We start from the raw sequence: 19,864 nt of genomic DNA, 5'->3' as shown, positions 1-19,864 counted from the left end.
AAAACCACACACACTTTGCCCCTTACCCCCAAAATGACACCAGGGAGGAAGTTATGCAAACCTTTCATGAAATGGTGTTCCAGAACATCAGAACTGCTCCTGAGAAAGCCTATTTTGGCTGGCCACAATCCAGCTGACGCCCAAGATGGAGCATGGCTTAATTCTGGCATCTCGCATGCCAGTAGGGTTCATATTTCCTGAAATAAGCAGGACCCAAGCAACCTACGGTGGTTGTTGTTGTTTTCTTTAAAAAGTACAAACCAGCACCTGGATCCCAAATCACACCGGCTTCTGCACCTATTAGCAGGTAGGCTGCTGCATTCTGCACTGACATTTCTACACTATTTTCAAAGGCAGCCCCAGGTGGAATGCATTACAGTAGTCTAGTATAAAAGTCACCAAACCATTGAAGCATAAGCCTCAGAAAACAAGTGAAATGGCCCCATAATCCTGGAGATAGTATTGGTATTTGCCATAATGTCCAATTATCTGCACCACTTTTATATCTCCAGATGACATATGGCTAGGCACATGACAGAAGATAAAATTCTGTTTATGTGATCCTCATAGATGCCTCCCCTCAAAATCAGGGTGCAACAGTCACATGGATTGGGCATAAGCACATTGGGGTACAGTCCCCTATTCAAACATTATATACAATGGGTGGATTTTTAAGACGGAGCCAGATATAAACAATCCCTGTGAAGAGGTGAGCTCCCGTTGCTCGGTCCCAGCTCCTGCCAACCTAGCAGTTCGAAAGCACGTCAAAGTATAAGTAGATAAATTTGGAGTCGATGGCCCTTGTGGTCTATTCCAACTCTATGATTCTATGAAATAGGTACCACTCTGGCGGGAAGGTAAACGGCGTTTCCGTGCGCTGCTCTGGTTCACCAGCAGTGGCTTAGTCGTGCTGGCCACATGACCCGGAAGCTGTCTGTGGTCAAACATCGGCTCCCTCAGCCAGTAAAGCGAGATGAGCGCCACAACCCCAGAGTCGTCTGCGACTGGACCTAACGGTCAGGGATCCCTTTATCCTCTTTTAGTAGGACACGGCTCAATAATTTCTATTTCTAAAAACTCAGCCCTCAACTATTGGAGGACACAGAGTGACACTGCTTTTTGAAAACTACCACAGCTAACTTGAGAACATTTTTTAATAAACTGAGACTGAACTGGATGAAGTTTAATTGATTGTTGGGAAGGCAAAACCCAGCAGTACTTACGACTCAGAGCTTTTCAAAACAGGATTTGTACTGTCTGTCCCAAGTACAGGCTGGTGGCAGCAGTCAAACAAATCATGATGCAAGGGGCCCCACACTGGCCTGAGACGGACCCTTATGCGCCAGGCACTCCTGCACCCGGCCCCACTCCTCCCTGCCTTGGATGCTCTGGGTGGGTAGCACAATACCTGGGCTTTCGATTCGGAGTCGCTCAGTTGCTCTGTGCTGTGGTCATGCGTGCTTCCCAGGCACTGCACACTGGGTAACTTGATAGCAGGCACAAATGTCCACAGCAGTGCTACTAAGGAAGAGAGACAGCAGTGGGTGTGGCGCTGCCTAATTTTGTGCTGGGGGGGGGAGAACATATGATCAGGCGTCCCTCTCTTAATAGGGTAATGTAATGCCTCATGATTTGGCACTACCACCGTTTTGCACCAACGAAAACAGCAGAGGGCATGCTTTCTTTGCTCCCCCGGCAATAAAATAAGAATAAAACGAAACATTGAAGGGGCCAGCTGCCTCTTCCGTGGAGCACGGTAGGGATGGCTGGTGTGAGTGTGAGAGAGAAATGATGAGGAATGATTCATAAGCAGTAAACAGCTGTCATGGACTGGCTGGATGCTAAAGAGGGGTGAGAGGCACCTGCTACGGAACGCCGAAAGGAACCCCCAAGGGAAGAAGACTCAGAGCCCAGCGATTGGTGCTGGGATGACAATGAGTGGTCAAAGGGACAGCAGACAGGGAGGAGGTGTCATAAGCCATGGGTAGGCAAACTAAGGCCTGGGGGTTGGATCCGGCCCAATCGCCTTCTAAATCTGGCCCACATGCTTTTACATGAGTAGAATGTGTCCTTTTCTTTAAAATGCATCTCCGGGTTATTTGTGGAGCCTGTCTGGTGTTTTTACATGAGTAGTATGTGTGCTTTTATTTAAAATGCATCTCTGGGTTATTTCTGGGGCATAGAAATTCGTTCTTTTATTATTATTTTTCCAAAATATAGTCTGGCCCCCCAAAAGGTCTGAGGGACAGTGGACCGGCCCCCTGCTGAAAAAGTTTGCTGACCCCCGTCATAAGCTGAAGAGGCAACAGGGTTTAGTGAGCTGGAAGAGGCTGGAGCAGAGAACAGTTCAGAAGCAGAGGCAGAAGCAGAGGCTGGAGGGCGGGCAACAGGTGATGAGATATGCTGAAGAAGCCAGGGGGTCTCTCCCTCCTACTGTGACCAACACCCCCCCCCCACGTCTCTCAGAACCGGCAGAGGTATGAAGAGGGCAGAGCAGAGCTGGACAAGGTGCCAGTGTCTCCAACTGCTTGGGAAGGAGCCTGGAGAGGAGGAGACTTAGAGCGCTGTGGAAAAGCGGGGACCTTCAACTGCCTCACTGGGGCAAGGTCTACTGGGAATAGCTGTTGTGCTCATGAGGCCTGAGCTGTTTTGTTTCTTTGAATAAAGAGTTAACTTCACGGACACCTTATAAGTTATTGCTGGCCTGCTCCCAACACCAGCCCTGACAATAGCATCTCCTTTTGCAAATAAAACAGAGCAGAGAGCCAAGCAGTCAACAAACCAGAAATAAACAATATTGTCTTTAAAGGGGGTGGGAGTCCTTTGAATAGAAGAGCTATTGTGCTGGATCCATCCAGAGATCCATCTAGTCCAGCCAGGTGCTTCAGGAAATGAACAAGCACAGTTTGAGGCCAATAACCCTTTTTCGGTTGCTTGTCTCCCCTCCTTCAGCATATTCAGGGGTAGACAACCTCTGAACCAGCAGGATGAAATATGTCCATCAAATGATATTTAGCCAATTGATATTTTAAAGTTCTCTAAGCCAGTGGCCAACCATATGATGTGTTGTGTGGAAAAGTCAGTTATCTTCTGCTACATTTCAAATCCACAGAGGGATCTCAAGTTCTAGTTTTACAGCAATGATGAAAACCTATGAGTACCAGGCAAACAAAGCAGTGCTTGTTAAAAATATCTAAACTACAACTTGTAATTTCTTATCTACTTTATCAGATCTGCACCATGCAATTCTCTATATGTTTACTCAGAATTAAGTCCCACTACGTTTGCCGATCAGAAGAACGGCGGTTCAAATCCCCGTGATGGGTGAGCTCCCGTTGCTTGGTCCCTGCTCCTGCCAACCTAGCAGTTCGAAAGCACGTCAAGATGCAAATAGATAAATAGGTACCGCTCCGGCGGGAAGGTAAACAGCATTTCCGTGTGCTGCTCTGGTTCGCCAGAAGCGGCTTAGTCATGCTGGCCACATGACCCAGAAGCTGTACGCCGGCTCCCTCGGCCAGTAAAGCGAAATGAGCACCGCAACGCCAGAGTCGTCCGCGACTGGACTTAATGGTCAGGGGTCCCTTTACCTTTTATGTTCAGTGTGTGAGGCTTGCTCCCTAGGAAGCATGATTGGGAGGTTCCGTGATTTAATTTGGATAGCTTTAAGAGTATAAACACCATGAAGAAAAAGGCAGCACAGCACAATCGACAGAAGGGAAAAAATAAAATTTTTGCCTATGTTTTGGTTCAGGACATTAGACCATCAAGGGGCTGCACTAAGGACGGTCCACTGATAATTGTTTGTCCAAGGGCCACAAAAACCCTGCAAAACTATCCAACAGCTGTTTTTTTAAAAAGTAATAACAGCAAACATGTGCATTTATAAACAGCAATTTTTACCTTACATATATTGTACATTGCCAAGACCCATAACTGAGTCCAAGCATGGTGTTTTCTAAAAAAAACAACCAGTAATAATAAGGAATTGGTCCCATAATGCATGTCTAGCCTTCTGGAGCTGAAAAGGTTGCAGAATGTCCAACTCACTCAGTTCTTATGGGGTAGGAAGAAGAAGGTGCCTCATTTGAAACACAACAATCTCGTCATGTCACCAGAGCCCAGCAAAATCAGAGGTGGCATTATCAAGAGGCGCCAGAATCAGGTTAACAGAAAGAAAGTCAGAGTATCAGAAAGTTCAAGGTGTCAGTGACCAGACCCAAGGTCTAAGTACCGTATTTTTTGCTCTATAAGACTCACTTTTTCCCTCCTAAAAAGTAAGGGGAAATGTGTGTGCATCTTATGGAGCGAGTGCAGGCTGCACAGCTATCCCAGAAGCCAGAACAGAAAGAGGGATCGCTGCTTTCGCTGCGCAGCGATCCCTCTTGCTGTTCTGGCTTCTGGGATTCAGAATATTTTTTTTCTTGTTTTCCTTCTCCAAAAACTAGGTGCGTCTTATGGTCTGGTGCGTCTTATAGAGCGAAAAATACGGTACCTGTCTAAGGAGGCAAAGGAGGAGACCCCAGAACAGACTCCAGCACTGGCTTTGGTAAACACACAACCTAGAAACATTTTTAAAGGCGTTATACAATATGTATGTGGCATGCACTTCATGTGGATTTCTGCAATAATTATCTTTTTTAAAGATTGTATTCAGGAACAGGCATACTGTACAACATTTTTAGTCCAATTCGAATGCATGTTTTTCCCACACACACAAAATCCGTGAAATGGCTTTGGATTAGAACTCAGTTTGTTCCTATAAAAAACAATGTAAATGCAAATGAACTCAAAAGAGCTCAACTTTTGATCCTCTCAAAATATCAGAATCCATGAAAACCTATTTCAACAAGAATACAGTGGTACCTCGGGTTAAGTACTTAATTCGTTCCGGAGGTCCGTTCTTAACCTGAAACTATTCTTAACCTGAAGCACCACTTTAGCTAATGGGGCCTCCTGCTGCCGCCGCACCGCTAGAGCACGATTTCTGTTCTCATCCTGAAGCAAAGTTCTTAACCCGAGGTAATATTTCTGGGTTAGTGGAGTTTGTAACCTGAAGCATATGTAACCCGAGGTACCACTGTAGTTCCTCTCAGATGAGGAACTCAGAAGTGGTATGCACATGAAGCAGAATCAATGGAAGTATTCCAGATGTTACAATGCACTATTTTAGAAGGCAGATACAAGACACATAAAAGCTTTATGCAAAATGAAAATCTGCCACATTAAGGAGAAATGTTCTATCCCATCCATCTCCATGATTTTCCTTTATTAGATATTCCTTGAATATCATCATGAAGATATGTCTATGCAGTTTTGGCATGTAGAAACAATGCAAGCTTCCTAATGCACAGAATTGTATAAACAGAAAGAAGGAAGTGATCTGTACCCAAGGGAGCGTTATCATGAATCAGACTTAATGAAAATATAGATTAGCTGTCCATTATTTAGGATATGGAAATCTAAGCCTTACTGTTAACTGCACTTATATTCCTTGTCATTGTTGTTAAAGAGAGTATTCTTTTTGTAATTGTTTATACTGAACTGTGTACATTTTATTCATAAGTTTCTGAAGATTGTGGTGCTTTGGAGCTTTAATATAGAATTGTACGAAAAATATTAAGCATTTACAGAATAAAGCCCAGTTGTAATATTGCAAATTCCCGCATGGTGGGATTCCAAAACGCCTTTTGTGTAATCAGTTGTAAGCATTAGAATGACTTCCCTTAAACATGGATCCGAAGCAGCAATATACTATATATTATTTGAGGGGAAATTGTAGTTGGTGAGGAGTAAATATTTTTGATATTTGTTTTTTTAAGAAAGCTTTTTTAGTCTGTTCTACTGCTTTTAAGATTTGTATTTAAGATGGGTCTAGAAACTGCACTTTCTAAGAGCATGTTTTCCATCTACTAAAGCACCTAGTTGTTGCATCTCACAAGTAAGGTGAGCCACAGTTTTATTCAATGAAAAAATGTTGGTAAACATATATTCAGATGATGCCCCAATGGGACCTTGCACAAGGGAATGATATTCTTGTATGTCACAGAAGAAGACTGTGTAAGTCAAAACGTGTTTGCTGCAATCATAAACTTCAGAACACATCTGATATCACCTTCTGGATAAAACTGATCTGTGCAATTATACACATTCAATGTATCTTATTTATGTGAAGCTCTATACCATTCGTTAACATTATTGTTTATAATTTTATCTCTCATTGAAGTTTTTTTAGCCTTCTATATTGTGTTTACTGAGTACCTTGACTTTGGTTTTTTTGCACTGATAAATGCAAGTGGTGAGCGAATAAATCATTTACCTGAACAGGAAGTCAGGAAAACAGCAGTTAATAAAACCAATAAATACTGTAAAACAGCAAGATTGATTTAGAACAAAGTGAGCACAAACAATACATGATTAAAGGTTAACTCCTCTATGTAACTGGCAGTAGCAAGTCACTCATTCTAAACATCTGACAAAGATGGCAAGATTCCAAATGGCTGTGTCTCTGACTCGTTTTAAAATAAAGACTGGCTTCGAATTTCAGTTAAAGCACACCATGCAACGCTTTACAACAGCCTTCAGCAATCTAGAGCAGCTTTGGACTACAATTCCCATCAGCATAGCCTGCTGGGAGGGACTGGTGTTCTGTTTTGGACTACAATACCCATCTGTAGGGCACCAGATTGACAAGAGAGCAGCATTATCTGCACTAATGCATGATGTAAAGGTTTTCAATATACCAGGCAAGACATCTTACACAGCCAGCAAATGATAATACTATTAATGTTTTAGCTAGAAACATAAGTTTGCATTCCACTTCTGTGGAAAAGTGCAGAATGAAAGGACCCTGTATCTTGCTTATATGTCTTATAAGCAAGTGCTATTATATGTAGAGTAATCCTGCTTAATTTTATTTTGGTCTAGCTCTTGCCTCTTTGAAAGACCAATATTCTGAAAGACATAGTAATCATTTGTGTATCAAAATACTACCATTTAAATGCAAGATACATGCCAGTAAAAAAAATCCAAAAGGTCTCCCCCTTTCATCCACTGTCTAGATTTAGTAGTAAAAAAACAACAAATTCCCACCAGTATCTGATGTTAAAATTAGAAATTCAATACTGGCTCAATTAGGACTGAGGGGGGAGTGAAGAGACGAGACCACACCACAGATCACAAGTTCCCCATGAAAATCTGTGGCGCCTCTTAGTATTCCCACAAGAGAGGGTGGCCTATGCACCTGTTACAGTTTTAAATACACTAAAAAGTATACCTTTTGATTGATTTCTTTAAAAGTGAATTTTGACTACATAGCTAAGTGTCTGGAAGCCATCTTCAAAACTCTTTTTACTAATCAGCAGTCACATGATATTCTCAAAAGAGGTCTGGGACTAAGAGTGCTTCCACACAGGACCACTATCTTGTTCAAATTTTTTCGTGTGCACAATTGGCACATGAGTATCTACACATTCTTGTTTCTTCAGTCACAACATGGACAGCTATATTGCTGCCTACCATACGCAGCAGTGGTGGAGCCTGACAAAAATGAATCAGCTGCAAGTTTCTGTCCCTCCCTTCAACTCCTCCTCCTCTGAACACTTTTCCCCCATTCTGGTCCTGCATGCAGCTATTTCAGTACCTGTGCATGCACGCCTATAAAAAATTAACGTTTGCTTTTGTGCTGTTGCACAGTAGCTGCTATCAGCATCGGTTATCCTGTTTCACAGTGGGCAAAATGGAGGCTTGTACTCGCGGGAGAGGCAATTCCATTTGTGTTGTCTACATTTTAAAGACTGTGATATGCCCAAGACTTGCACAAGAGTGATAAAAAGTGCTGGTGAACTTCAATACTACCGCTGACAGCAGAAGTATATATAAATTGATATTCTGTGGAACGGAAAAATCCAGATTAAGTCAAGAAAATCTATGGGTTGGCATTTTGTTTATATCCCCCCTCCCCCCCCCATGGTGGTAGACGCAGGTAAAGCTGGCGCAATCAGCTGGCAATGATGGACATCACTTTCTCCATCTTTGGAATTTGCTAAATTCTTTGTCGCAGCATTTCATTGTGGCAAGGAGTTCCGAAGCTCAGCTTTCCCAAAGCTAAGTACAGAGATTTGCTCTGGAGTCACTAGGTTTGTCCACATAACAACTTGATCTGAAAAACCACTGTTTTCCAATTTGAAATCGGCAGCTCACATTCGTGCACATTTGAAGTTGAATGCTTCGGTTCGAATTTGGACTTCCATGTCCACACCTGTGGGTGGCGACTTATCCAATCAACCAATAATGCCCTGCCTGCTCATTTGTTAATTCCACCCTCCACACACTTTCCTGTCCTATACACGTTATACTTCTAGTTGAACTTGGAGGAAGTCTGAAAACGTTTCTGTCACTCGTGTCTCTGCAGTACTCGGCCAATCCTAATCCAAAAATATAGCTATGGCAAAGAGGTCCCTCCCATGTGTTGCTGGGCAGAAGACACGTGACTGACAGGGGGCTCCTACTCCATCTGTTGTTATGAGGGCTGACCAGTGTTCTCAATACCGTAATGGGCTAAGACAGCCTGAGAATGCTCAGATCATAGCTGTCAACTTTCAGATTTGAAAATAAGGGATCAGCAGCCTCACCTGTCCATGGGACAGTCTACGGGGTATCTAACAATCCGGGATAGCAGCAGGAAGCGGCGCTGGAATATGGGAATTTCCCGCAAAAAAGGGGAAGGTTGACAGATATGGCTCAAATCTCTTTTCTTCACAAGTCGTGCCTCAAAGCAAATTCTTCATAGCTGGCCAGGAGAAGGGTGCGGTCACTAATTTTAATAGGTCCAGCTTTGTTAATAACAACAATGGTAAACAAAATGTGCATCAATATTTTATTTTGCTTAATAATCTACATTAATTTTGTGAATAGAGGAGGAGTCTTGGGAAGAGAAATGGTGGATGGCATCTGTGTGGGTGAAGCATCCCCAATGGTGAAACAGGTGTACTCAGTGCATGCTCATGCCATTTATTTCTGAGGCTTATAGTTCCCAATTGTGCCTCCCTGGACCAAGCCTATGGGAGGAGGTTGCAGGTTGTGAGGAGTTGGTGGTGTGAACAGTTAAATCCCTGAGGCTGCATCACACTTTGGGTAGAATATTGCCTGACATTTTCCTTATTGGTAAGCCAATTGGCAAGAGCCTCCCTGTATTTTAAAAAATAAACACACCAGAGAATCAGGAGACTGAATTTAAAAATCCTCCTCTGTGGTATCATTTCAATCAAAGGGGTAGCCAGTGAGCCAGGGCTCATAGCTGAAATAAAAGCAATTGTCAAACTAGCTTTAGAAGCTAGCAAAATAGATTACCAGGAATGATACATCTGATGAAGTGGACTTAGGCCATAACAGATGTGCTTATTTTAAGGTACTAGTACTGTTACTTTGCTAAAATTGAACTATAATATACTTTACAGGGTTGTTGTGGGGATAAAAACACTTTGACAAACATTAAGTGCTTTTACAATAGTAGGATGATGCAGAGGACGATTCAGGTGAGAACTCAATGGGCAAAACCTTTATGTATTTTGGGATCAAAAATTGTAAACTGCCTACACAGCCCACCCAAGCAAGCTACTCTTAAAAGACAGTCACACACAGAATTTGCCAAGGACCTACATGTAAAGTCCAGTGTTTGTAAGCCAGAATGTCTTGGTTGTCTCACAAAGATTCTTTTTTCTTTGATTTTTGGGTTAAGCTTTCTTATGAGTCCAGTCCTTCCCCCTCCCCCAATTAAAAACTGGAAGCGGGCTTATTTTTATTATTCCTCATTCATTGGTATAATGTTCATATCCACTCCACCATTCCTTCAAGGAGTTCAAGGCGGCATTCATTAGTTCCTTTTCCCCAATGTTACCCTCATAACCACCCTGTGAGGTAGGACAGGCCGAGAGACAAGGACTGGCCCAAGTGAGTTTCATGGTTGCTTTTAACCTTGGTCTCCCAGGTCCTAGTCTATTTAATATCCCTCCACCTCACTCCATATTCTGTAAAAAAGGCGTACAAGTTAATAAGCCAGAAAGGGGGAATAATCTTTCCCCATTGGTCTGAAAATTTATGGCGTCCCTTGCTAACACTCCTGTGTGACACATTTAAGATTAACCCATTAACTCCACTCCTGTACAGGGAGTAATCCCCATGGAATTCAGGGGAGCCTACTTCTGAGTACCATTTCTTTGGTATGAACCCACACTAGCAATTGTGAAGCAGCGACCCCTTCTGAATCAAGGGAAGGCACTTAAATTCTAAGAATGAACAAAACTGCAAGATTTAAGTGCCACTGTTTCTTTGCAAAGGTGGAGAGATCCAGAATAGGTGAGGGCCACACAACTTTCCTCCCAGTTAATTAGTCTGAACAAGCACCAACTTGATGAATATCCACTTTATGAAATCACGTTTCTCTTCTAAATATATGAGATTTGACAGGAATTGGATCTATGGCTTCTTTACCACATATCCACCTCACAAACCCTTACCCAAACCACATTTTCCCCTTCTGACTTTTCCTATAATGCTGCAAACCAAACTGTGGGAACCTCTGAACCTGAGCCTTTAAGGCCCACAGATATGCAAACAATGTATTCTCACCCAGTTATCTAGAGCATGGGCAGGCAAATTAAGGCCTGGGGGCAGGATCCAGCCCAATCTCCTTCTAAAGTGGGCCTGTGGATGGTCTGGGAATCAGCGTGTTTTTACATAAGAATGTGTCCTTTTATTTAAAATGCATCTCTGGGTTATTTGTGGGGCATAGGAATTCGTTCATTCCCCCCCCCCAAAAAAAATAGTCCGGCCCCCCACAAGGTCTGAGGGACAGCGGACCGGTCCCCTGCTGAAAAAGTTTGCTGACCCCTGATCTAGAGCCTTGGTTTGATCGCATACCCCAAATCAAGGTACATAAGTAGCCAAATCCAGCCACTTTCTTCTAGCACCAGAGGGAGGGAATAAAAAAAACACCTCCCCTGCTCCTTGCGCATAAAAACACCCTAATGATTAATTAAAATCATTAACCAATTGCTGCCCCTTTCATGACATGCAGAACCAGCTGTCTGAGGCAACCACCTCACCCTGCCTAATGGTGTAGCCAGCTCTGCTATTATCCCAACTCGCTTGCCCAGTTTCATGTGAAAACAACCCAGTTTTCCAAACCCACTGCTATACATTTATTGTGCCGTTTAAAATACCTTTAGGAGTCTCAATGGTGTTGAGCAGCTAATTGCTCACATCCCACCGTAGACTTTCTCCTCTCTTTGCAATTGCAGCCCCCCTTCGGCCACAATGGGGGACCCCCTGGCCGAGGGATCCCCAGAATGCCTCCCCCAGGCTGCTCCCCCCTCCGTTGCGATGGCACAGAGGATGCTCCTCGCCCTCCTGCTCGCCTCCTCGCGAATCAAACCGTTGCCGCCTCCCTCCCATTTCCGCGGAGCCGCCGTTTCCAGCGCGGCTTTCCCTCGGGAGCAGCCTCCATCCCCCTTGCAGAGCGGCCTCTCTCCCCTCCGGCCGGAGCCTCCTCTTGGCAAGCAGCCGCGCCCCGGAGCCTGCCCTTTCGCGGCTCGTCTTTCCCACCCGGCTGCCCTGCTCCCCGCTGCCTGCCAGGCTCGGCTCCTCCCCGCGCTCTGGGCAGCTGAATGGGGGAAGCGGGCGGGCGGGGCGGGCGCAGCCGAATCCCCCGACGACGCTCTCGGGGTCCGCGGCGCCTCGCTCGCTCGCTGGCCGCCTCGGGCGCGCAAAGCAGCAGCAGCAGCTGGGAGAAGCCGGCGCGAAATCTTGGCCGGTACTCAACCTTCCGCGCGGCGCGCAGCCGACGGAGCAGCAGGCGCAAGTGGCAGCTGCTCCGCCGCCCCCCGACCCAAGAGTCCCGCTCGCGGCTGCCCGGCTCCTTACCCGCTGGGGGGCTTGCAGTTCCCCGGCTGCAGCGCCGCCGCCGCCGTCTCCATGGGGGGCGCCTCCTCCTCCTCCGCTGCCTTCGGGACGGAGCTGGGTGGGATGCCGGTTCTTGGCTACAGGGAGGGGGTTACAAGTGAAAGAAAAGGGCCAGGGACTCCGCCGAGCCGCTTTCTTCGTCGCCCGCGCTGCCCTCCCTGCTCACATGGTGCCCTCCGTCTCCAGCAAGGCGCCTAAAGGGGAGGCACAGAAAGGGAAGGAGGAAAGTTCAGGCTGGCGGCCGCCGGGCAGCCCGCGAAAGCCCGTCCAGGGACCCGCAGCGCCCGCCCGCCCGCTTTGCTCCCGCGGCACCTTAAGCCTTGGACGACGCCTCCGCCGTCAGGCGCAGGGCAGGCGGGCGGGCGGGCGGGCAGGCGGGGGCGGAGAGCCATGCAATATGCATGCGTCTGCCCAACAGGTATTTTCTTTCCCGGGCCGAGCACACACCGGCTCGGCCTTCAACGACAAGGTGGAACGAGCTGGAGCAAAAGCGCAACTCGCTCGCGAAGGTGCAACAGAAACGCGCGCGGCGAGTGGTTAGCCCGGAAAACACAGCCATAAGCGGAGAGCCGAAATGCCTTCTGCCAGCCGCTCGGGGCTCTCTGCAGACGGGCCTGGCGCCTCGTCCGCTCGGAGAGGCTTACCTTCTCCACAAGCGCGCACCGAGCCAGACTGGTCAGCGGAGCAGGCGCCTGGCTGGGACCCCGGGATTTCGAAAAGGAGGTTGGAGCCGCAGGAAACTAAGCTGCGCGACGCCGGCCAGCGCCATTGCTGCCAAGCTGCTTACCTCGCGGCTCCTCCGCCGCACCTCCTGCCGCCGGACACAGCCGCCGCGCCGCGATGCCCGCCCGCCCGCCCGCCCGGCAGCCTGCGCCGGCCCAGCCTGGAAGTTCAGGCGAGCGGCGGGGGGAGGCGCGTTTCCATGTGACTGCGCGGGACAAATACAAACAGCGGCGGCCCGAGGAATCTCCCGAGCCCGAGGCAGCAAGTGGCGCGCCCGCAGGAGGCAGCAGCCCGCCCCCGGGACGCGCCCACGAGCAGAAGGCGCCCAAGCTAGCGGGGAGAGGACACGCTTTGCTTGCATAATCCAGACTCGAAAGGGAGCATTACTCGCCCTGGAGAGTACAAGGGCAATTAGCATAGGTTGCGCCCGACGGTGCGGTGTTAAATTAAGTTAGGCAGGCAGCAGATCTGGGTGTTTCCTTATGACAGGCACTAAGGCTGCATAACTGCGTGGCCTTGGAAATGGGCAAGGGTCTTTTTTGACCTTGGGCTCTTGCACATAGCAGTTTGCAGTTGTGCAGGATAAGGCCGTCTAAAGCAGCAGCTGCTATCCGTAAAGCCGGGCATGTCAAAACTAGTGTTCCCTGGTGTGTGCCCTCTGTCTGCCTGCCTCCCAGGCTAGAAACTGGTATGTTAATATACTGATATACAGAGGATATAATATATTGGCATCCAGAGGTGACTAAGTTATTGTACTACTTCCTCTTTTGCCAATTTCATTCATAGGTAAGTTAAACATGGTGAGGGAGAGTGGCATAGCCCTGGGGAAAGAAAGATTGACACTGGGATCTGCTACCCTAGTGGGTTCTGTTGCCTCAGACAGTCCCCTCACCTTGCCTCAGGGATGGGCTGGCCCTGGGTTTGCCCCAATAGGAAGTGGCCTGAAAAGCTCTCTGTGTATGCAGAGAAAATCCTTGAGAAGTGCATTCCTGGCACAAAACAGATTACAACCATTCCAGCAAAATGCACTTCAGAGGGACATGAGGATGATGGGTGTAGAGCACCTGCACAAGGCACCTACGTCTAGCACTGAATGCCCATTATCACACTGTGTGCATGCCCCAAGGCTGCAATCCTTAACTGCACTTACTTGGAAGCAAGTAGCATTGGACTAAATAGGACTTACTTCTACGTAGACATGGGTGGAAAATGGAAGCTTATTCTTTACCATATTTATTGATTTTCTGATATAACAAAACTAAAAAAAAATCCAGATCAACTGGTCAACCCACAGGAAATCTAATTATATCAAGATAGGTTTTGTTCAAATATAACATTTACACAAACACAATGTAGGTTTGTGTAAGTGCTAGTTTTGTCCTTCTACGGCTTGAGGTCAGATTGTGAACCTATCCAGACATTAAAGATCTGCTTGGCTGTTTTTGTAGACTCTGTCCATAAGATCAATTTGGTTAGCAGGCATGAGAGACAGTTTAGAAGTAGTGCTCAGGTTGTGGAAATCCTTCCCTACTGAGCTGCTTTTGGCCCCATAATCACAAGCCTTTCAATAGGCTTTAAAACCGTGTTTCAGATAGCTTTCTCTTAAAGTATTATGTTACACTTACAGGTTTAAATTGTGGAGCACATGAAATTTTATTTGTTTATTTGCTTCCAGGGCAGTTCACAGTATTCACACTAAAATAACAATAAAACCAGTTATAGGACAATGATAACATCCATTAAAATGCTATACAATGCGATAACTATTTCTGCAGCTAGGTTGTTTACAAACTACACAGATGATAAACCTATTGGTAGCAAAGATAAATAAAAAAGGAATAAAAGGAGAATTTCTGGATGCTAAGATCCAAGCTTGGGACAAGTACTCTTTGGCTCAGCACCTTGTACGTCTATTTCCAGTATTCCCTACTTTTAAAATGTTTTGATCTAAGCCCTGATGTCTCTTACATAGTTTCATTTAATCACACTGCGTCCTGCACCTTCAAACAGAATTCTTACACGGGTAACTCCCCATTTGCGCATGCTCTATTTGTGCAAGACCGCACACACTCGTGGTGCCGAGATCCCGGAAGCAGATCCTGGAAATAGAGAGCACCCCAGAGAGTCCTCCTGGCTCATGAGGACACCCTCCCCAGTCAGAGGGGCAGCAGGGCTTTTTCAGCTGAAACGTCAGCTGTTAGGTGGGGAGGCTGAGCAGCTTCACAAAGCCCTGCTGTCCCTCCGGCTCACAAGGAGACTCTCCCTGGATCCTGAAAAGCTCCTCTTCAAAAGCTTCGGGGTGCATCTCCTTGTGAGCCACTAGGACTCTAGGGTGCTTCCCATTATATGTGATTTCGCATATGCGCACAGAGCCCCAAAACAGAACCCACACATAAACGGGGAATCTCCTGTACATGCATATTTGTCTCATTGCTTTTCTGTATTTGAGGGGAGTGTATATTCTAGACAGAATGAGCATTGTTTCTCATCTAACAATTTTTTACAGGCAGATCATTTCCCTCAATGCAAATGTTATGTTAAAACCAGGCAGCATTTTATGCCAGGCAAACAAAACAGTATTCTTCACCTTCGCTCCAGCTGTCTTTCAATACCTCCTCCTCAATTGCACATCCCTTTGTTTTAATTTGAACCTATGCTAGGTAGATATGACCATAGGACAGAGGAGGGCAGAAGATAGATTGGTATCTCTTAGTATGAGTCTGGGTTATTTTGAAGCACGTTCCCAAGGATTTCTGGACTGTCAACTGTTTAAGAATAGCAACAACAAACCCCACAGGTTTAGCTCCTTGGGCATCTGCCAAGACACACACTGCAACAGGGTTCTCTGTCCCTGCTCCTCTTCCTCCTTGATGTGCCCTTTCCTACTGTGCAGCGGTGAATACTGGGCCTACGGTGAACCAGTAATGGAATGTGTAGTAGTGACCGGGGACAGGGGGAACTGAAAAACCTGGATGCAGCAGTGCCTCAATGCCTCTTACAAGATGCTACCAGGCCATTTCCCAAAACTTAGAATAACAGCTCAGATTACTAATTATGTCATGGAACAGATGAAATAGCTTACTCCCGCTGACAGAGAAAATTCTGTTGTATTGGTGCTAAAACTGAGTCTCACACTCAAATACTTTTGTTGCTGCTACTGTACAACAGAACACGAGACTAGTCTTAGTTTATAAAATGCTATACATTCCTTATCTCTGTCACTTCAGATGAATGACAGCTCACAGAACGGACAAGTCATTTACCACCTGTCTAAGTAATGGGTAGGGACGCGGGTGGCGCTGTGGGTAAAACCTCAGTGCCTAGGACTTGCTGATCGTAAGGTCGGCGGTTCGAATCCCCGCAGCGGGGTGAGCTCCCGTCGTTCGGTCCCAGCTCCTGCCCACCTAGCAGTTCTAAAGCACCCCTAAGTGCAAGTAGATAAATAGGTACCGCTTTATAGTAGATAAATAGGTACCGCTTTATAGCGGGAAGGTAAACAGCGTTTCCGTGTGCTGCGCTGGTGCTGGCTCGCCAGCTGCAGCTTCGTCACGCTGGACACGGAAGTGTCTTCGGATGGCGCCGGCTCACGGCCTCTTGAGCGAGATGAGCCCGCAACCCTAGAGTCGGACACGACTGGCCCGTACAGGGGTACCTTTACCTTTAAGTAATGGGTGCTTTGTATGCAACTTAATCCCATTCTGAGTGAGCAAGCTCAGGCAATTTTCTGTTTGCAAGTGTACATTTTCTATGGATGTCAAATAATCTATGATACAACCTTTTATCACATATCACCAAGGGTTTACACTTGGAGCAATGAAATGCCATGTGTAGAAATGGGTTATAATAGAGTTAAACACTGTCTCCAGTTATTATGGGCTGGAGTTAAGACTTGTTAGCTTGCTCTTATAATTACTTTGATTTTTCTATCCAGCTGTGTGTTAACCTGTTAATAAACAGTCTTTTGTTCCGGGCCTACAAAGTGAGTAATCCTGCATTATACTAAGTAAGAACTTAATACTATGGCAATGCCATTATGGTATCTAATTTCATTATGATAAGATTCAGTCCTGGAGTACTGCTATGGCTGACAGCTTTTAAGCATGAAGATGGAAATTCTGAAAGTTCATGATAACAAAGAAACATTCCTCTTCCTGATTGGCCCTGGTGTCATACTACTTGGAACGTGTAGATATGTATATGTGATTACAAAACAGGTACAACTATTTATGGGTGTGCCTCTGAGAGCCAGAACATGTAAAATAGTAATAACAACAATAAAAGTGACACTTAATATTTCCTAAGCAACATACTAAACCTCAGACTCCCATCTCAGGCTGCCATTTAGGATTTTAAGCAGGTGAGGAATATGATTCTCAGCTTGTTTTTAAAGTCTAGGTAGGCTTAACCCTATGTCTCCCTTGGGTCAGAGCAGGGGAATTGGGGGCAGACAAACATAGGCTGCTGGTATTCCCTCTCTAGCCATGCTCAGTGGGGCTTAGGGGGAAAGGCATCTGACAGGGGAGCAAGGACAATGCCCCCCAATCTTATTTATATGTCCACTTTAAGGGTAACTGTGACTATACCTTTAAGTGCACCTCCCATATCTATTTTAAGAGGTTAGTCCTGTGTTACATATACTGTAGTTCTTTAATAAAACTCTCTCTTGAACAACTCATCTGACCTGCTTATCGTTAAACAGGTATCATTACCATCCATTCTGTCCCCTGTGTCCCACTAGACTTCCACAGCTCCTTCCCTCATTCTGGGACTTTTTATGCAAATCCCTGTCCCTCATCCTGCATTTTGCCTAAGGCACAGCAGATAGCTCCTTCCCTCTCACCAGAGACTGAGAATGCCCCACCTTTCTTCTCCCACAAGTCCAAAAGTGGGCCCACCCTTAAAGGACCAGGAGCCAGCAAAAGATTAGAATGTTAACTGAATTTTGAAGCTTGCATATACAAAATTAATCACATTTCATTTACTTGTTTGTTTAGAACTATCCAGTTTTTCTACCAAAATTCTCAAGGCAGCTTACAACATTATCAACTGCCATGAGAACCACATAATCAAAACAAAACACAAACTAGCCCCGAAGGAGCTGGCATCTGATGTTCTTTCCTACAGGAATAGCCCTGTATGCCAACCCTATCATCATTAGGGAGCGTTGCCTCATGGGTGAGAGAAAAAAAGGATGTGAAGCACTCACATATTCCATAGTACTTTCCCACAACGTATTTCACCTCTGGTACCTAAGTTCCAGATTCAATGTAGTAATTTAGAATGAATACTTTACTAACAAGCAAACACCCATATAGGTGCACTATCCATCAGCTGAACTTAACCATCTCTATCTGAGCAAGCTGACTTTCTATTCTCTTAAAGTCACAGCAACATATCAGCATGGGGGTGTGTGCAAAGGGGGTACTGCGAGATAGGAGAGAAAGGGAGGTGTGGAAATGGGGGTGATCGGTGTGCAAAGGAGAGTTGAGGAAAGAGGGAGAGTGGAGCAGAAATGGGGTGAAGGTGAAAATGGGGGTGTTAAAAGGGCTGCAAAACAGAGGGAGCAGAAGGGATGGGAATGGGATTGAAAATGAAAGCAGGGGCACGAAAGGAACCACAGCATACTTGAGATTGAAACATAAATATTGTAAAACTAAGTTTTAAACAGGAGTTTTAAAACTACTATAGAAAATGTTCATTTTTTTATTTCAGTCGTCAGTGATGCTATATATATCCTTTGGAATCAAGGGAACAGATGCACTACTCCTTTAAAAACATGTACATGGGCCAGCTTTCTTTAATCAGTTTGGTTGAGTTTTCCTCCTAACACCAATGAAGCTGAATTTATAGGCCATTTAGGCTAAACTAGTTGAAGCGTAGGAGATCCATGACTAGCTCTTTCATAACAGATTTTTTTTAAAATGTTAAACATAGCCAGGGGCATAGCATGGGTTGGTGGTGCCCAGGGAGGAGATTAAGAGTCTCATCCTCTACCAACTGAGCTATCCCTCAACCTATCCACCCTTGCTCCACAGCAGCTTCGGATTAACTCTCCCTCCCCACTGCTGCAGACCCAATCTAAATCACCCCCACACCTGCTTTTAACCAAAGAAAAATAGTTCAGATGATCAAGCCATGGATCTTCCAACATTTACTTTAGCAAGATCATAGAACTGTAGTGTTGAAAGGGGGTAATCTAATCCAACCCCCTGCAATGCAGGAATCTCAAGTAGATCATATCTGACAGATGGCCATCCAACCTCTGCTTAAAAACCTCCAAGGAACTGGAGGTTTAAGTCCAGTTCATAAATCAATAAAATGTAAAGCTTTTCCTGGACTGATCCACTTTGGACTGTTGGAAGGGGAATAGTGTTTGAATGTTCTCCTATAGAAAAATTAACTGCATGTAGACCATTACCATGCTATGGAAGAAGTTTTAACAAAGCCATTTCCTTAATGTGTTGCTTTTATATGTACAGTAAATGTGTATGTGTGTGTGTGTCTGAGACAGATAGAGAACCTGAAGGACCCAACAAAACACAAATGTACACCTGTGGCCTTAAAGTTTCCTCATTTGACTGTATTGACAGTGATCCCATGGCTCTCATGATTACTCATATTTTTCAAATGCTGAGCACCAGGCATCTGAATGTACAGTCACACCTATATATCAGCCCAAATCTCCAGCAAGTAAAGCCAAGGTTTACACAGAACTATGCTGATTTATACAAGTTGATTTTTCCAAGCTGTAGAAAAATGTCACCAAACAAGAATTTCTACTTAATGTCCGGCCACACGGATACAATGCACTCAATGGAAATAATTCAGCTTCCATAGCAATGTGTAGGCACATGGTGCCACCTAATGAGGACTGGCGCGTACAAATGGGGCAACCACCTCAGACAGCAGAAGCCACAGGTGCAGCAGATCCCAAAGTCGATCTTTATTTCCCCCTCCTTGTTCCTGATGCAGATCTTCACTCACCCCTTCTTCCCTGGCAGGGAGCACAGTGCCATTTTGTGGTTCCCTGAGGTGCCAAAATGAATTGGGCTGGCCCTGCATCTAATATTGCATATGCTTATCCAGAACGTCTTCGTTAAGTACAGTGGTGTTTACTCCCAGGTATACGTACATAGAATTGTAATCTTAAGATACTGGTTAATTCAATAAGGCTAATTTTATG

General features: G+C 45.5%; 1 protein-coding gene across 10 annotated transcripts in view; it reads right to left on the bottom strand.

The window, feature by feature from the left end:
* The window catches only part of COBL (cordon-bleu WH2 repeat protein), a 96,508-nt gene extending 83,722 nt beyond the window's left edge, over window positions 1-12,786 (bottom strand). For 6 of the 10 annotated variants that reach the window (XM_080976492.1, XM_080976485.1, XM_080976491.1 and 3 more), the window contains exons 1-2: window positions 12,603-12,786; window positions 11,920-12,152 (exon numbers count right to left, since the gene is read on the bottom strand). In XM_080976492.1, the coding sequence (XP_080832618.1) occupies window positions 11,920-11,972 (53 nt within the window). In that variant the 5' untranslated portion in view covers window positions 11,973-12,152; window positions 12,603-12,786. Of the gene's footprint in view, window positions 1-1,223; window positions 1,353-1,408; window positions 1,539-11,919; window positions 12,245-12,602 lie in introns of those variants that run through there. The other 4 variants (XM_080976496.1, XM_080976490.1, XM_080976497.1 and 1 more) reach the window with 4 other exon arrangements.
* Between the last annotated feature and the right edge of the window lie 7,078 nt (window positions 12,787-19,864).

The sequence above is a fragment of the Podarcis pityusensis genome (assembly GCF_964106645.2).
Source record: "Podarcis pityusensis genome assembly, chromosome: 13".
Classification (NCBI taxonomy): domain Eukaryota; kingdom Metazoa; phylum Chordata; class Lepidosauria; order Squamata; family Lacertidae; genus Podarcis; species Podarcis pityusensis.
This window is presented reverse-complemented; position numbering and strand designations above follow the sequence as displayed.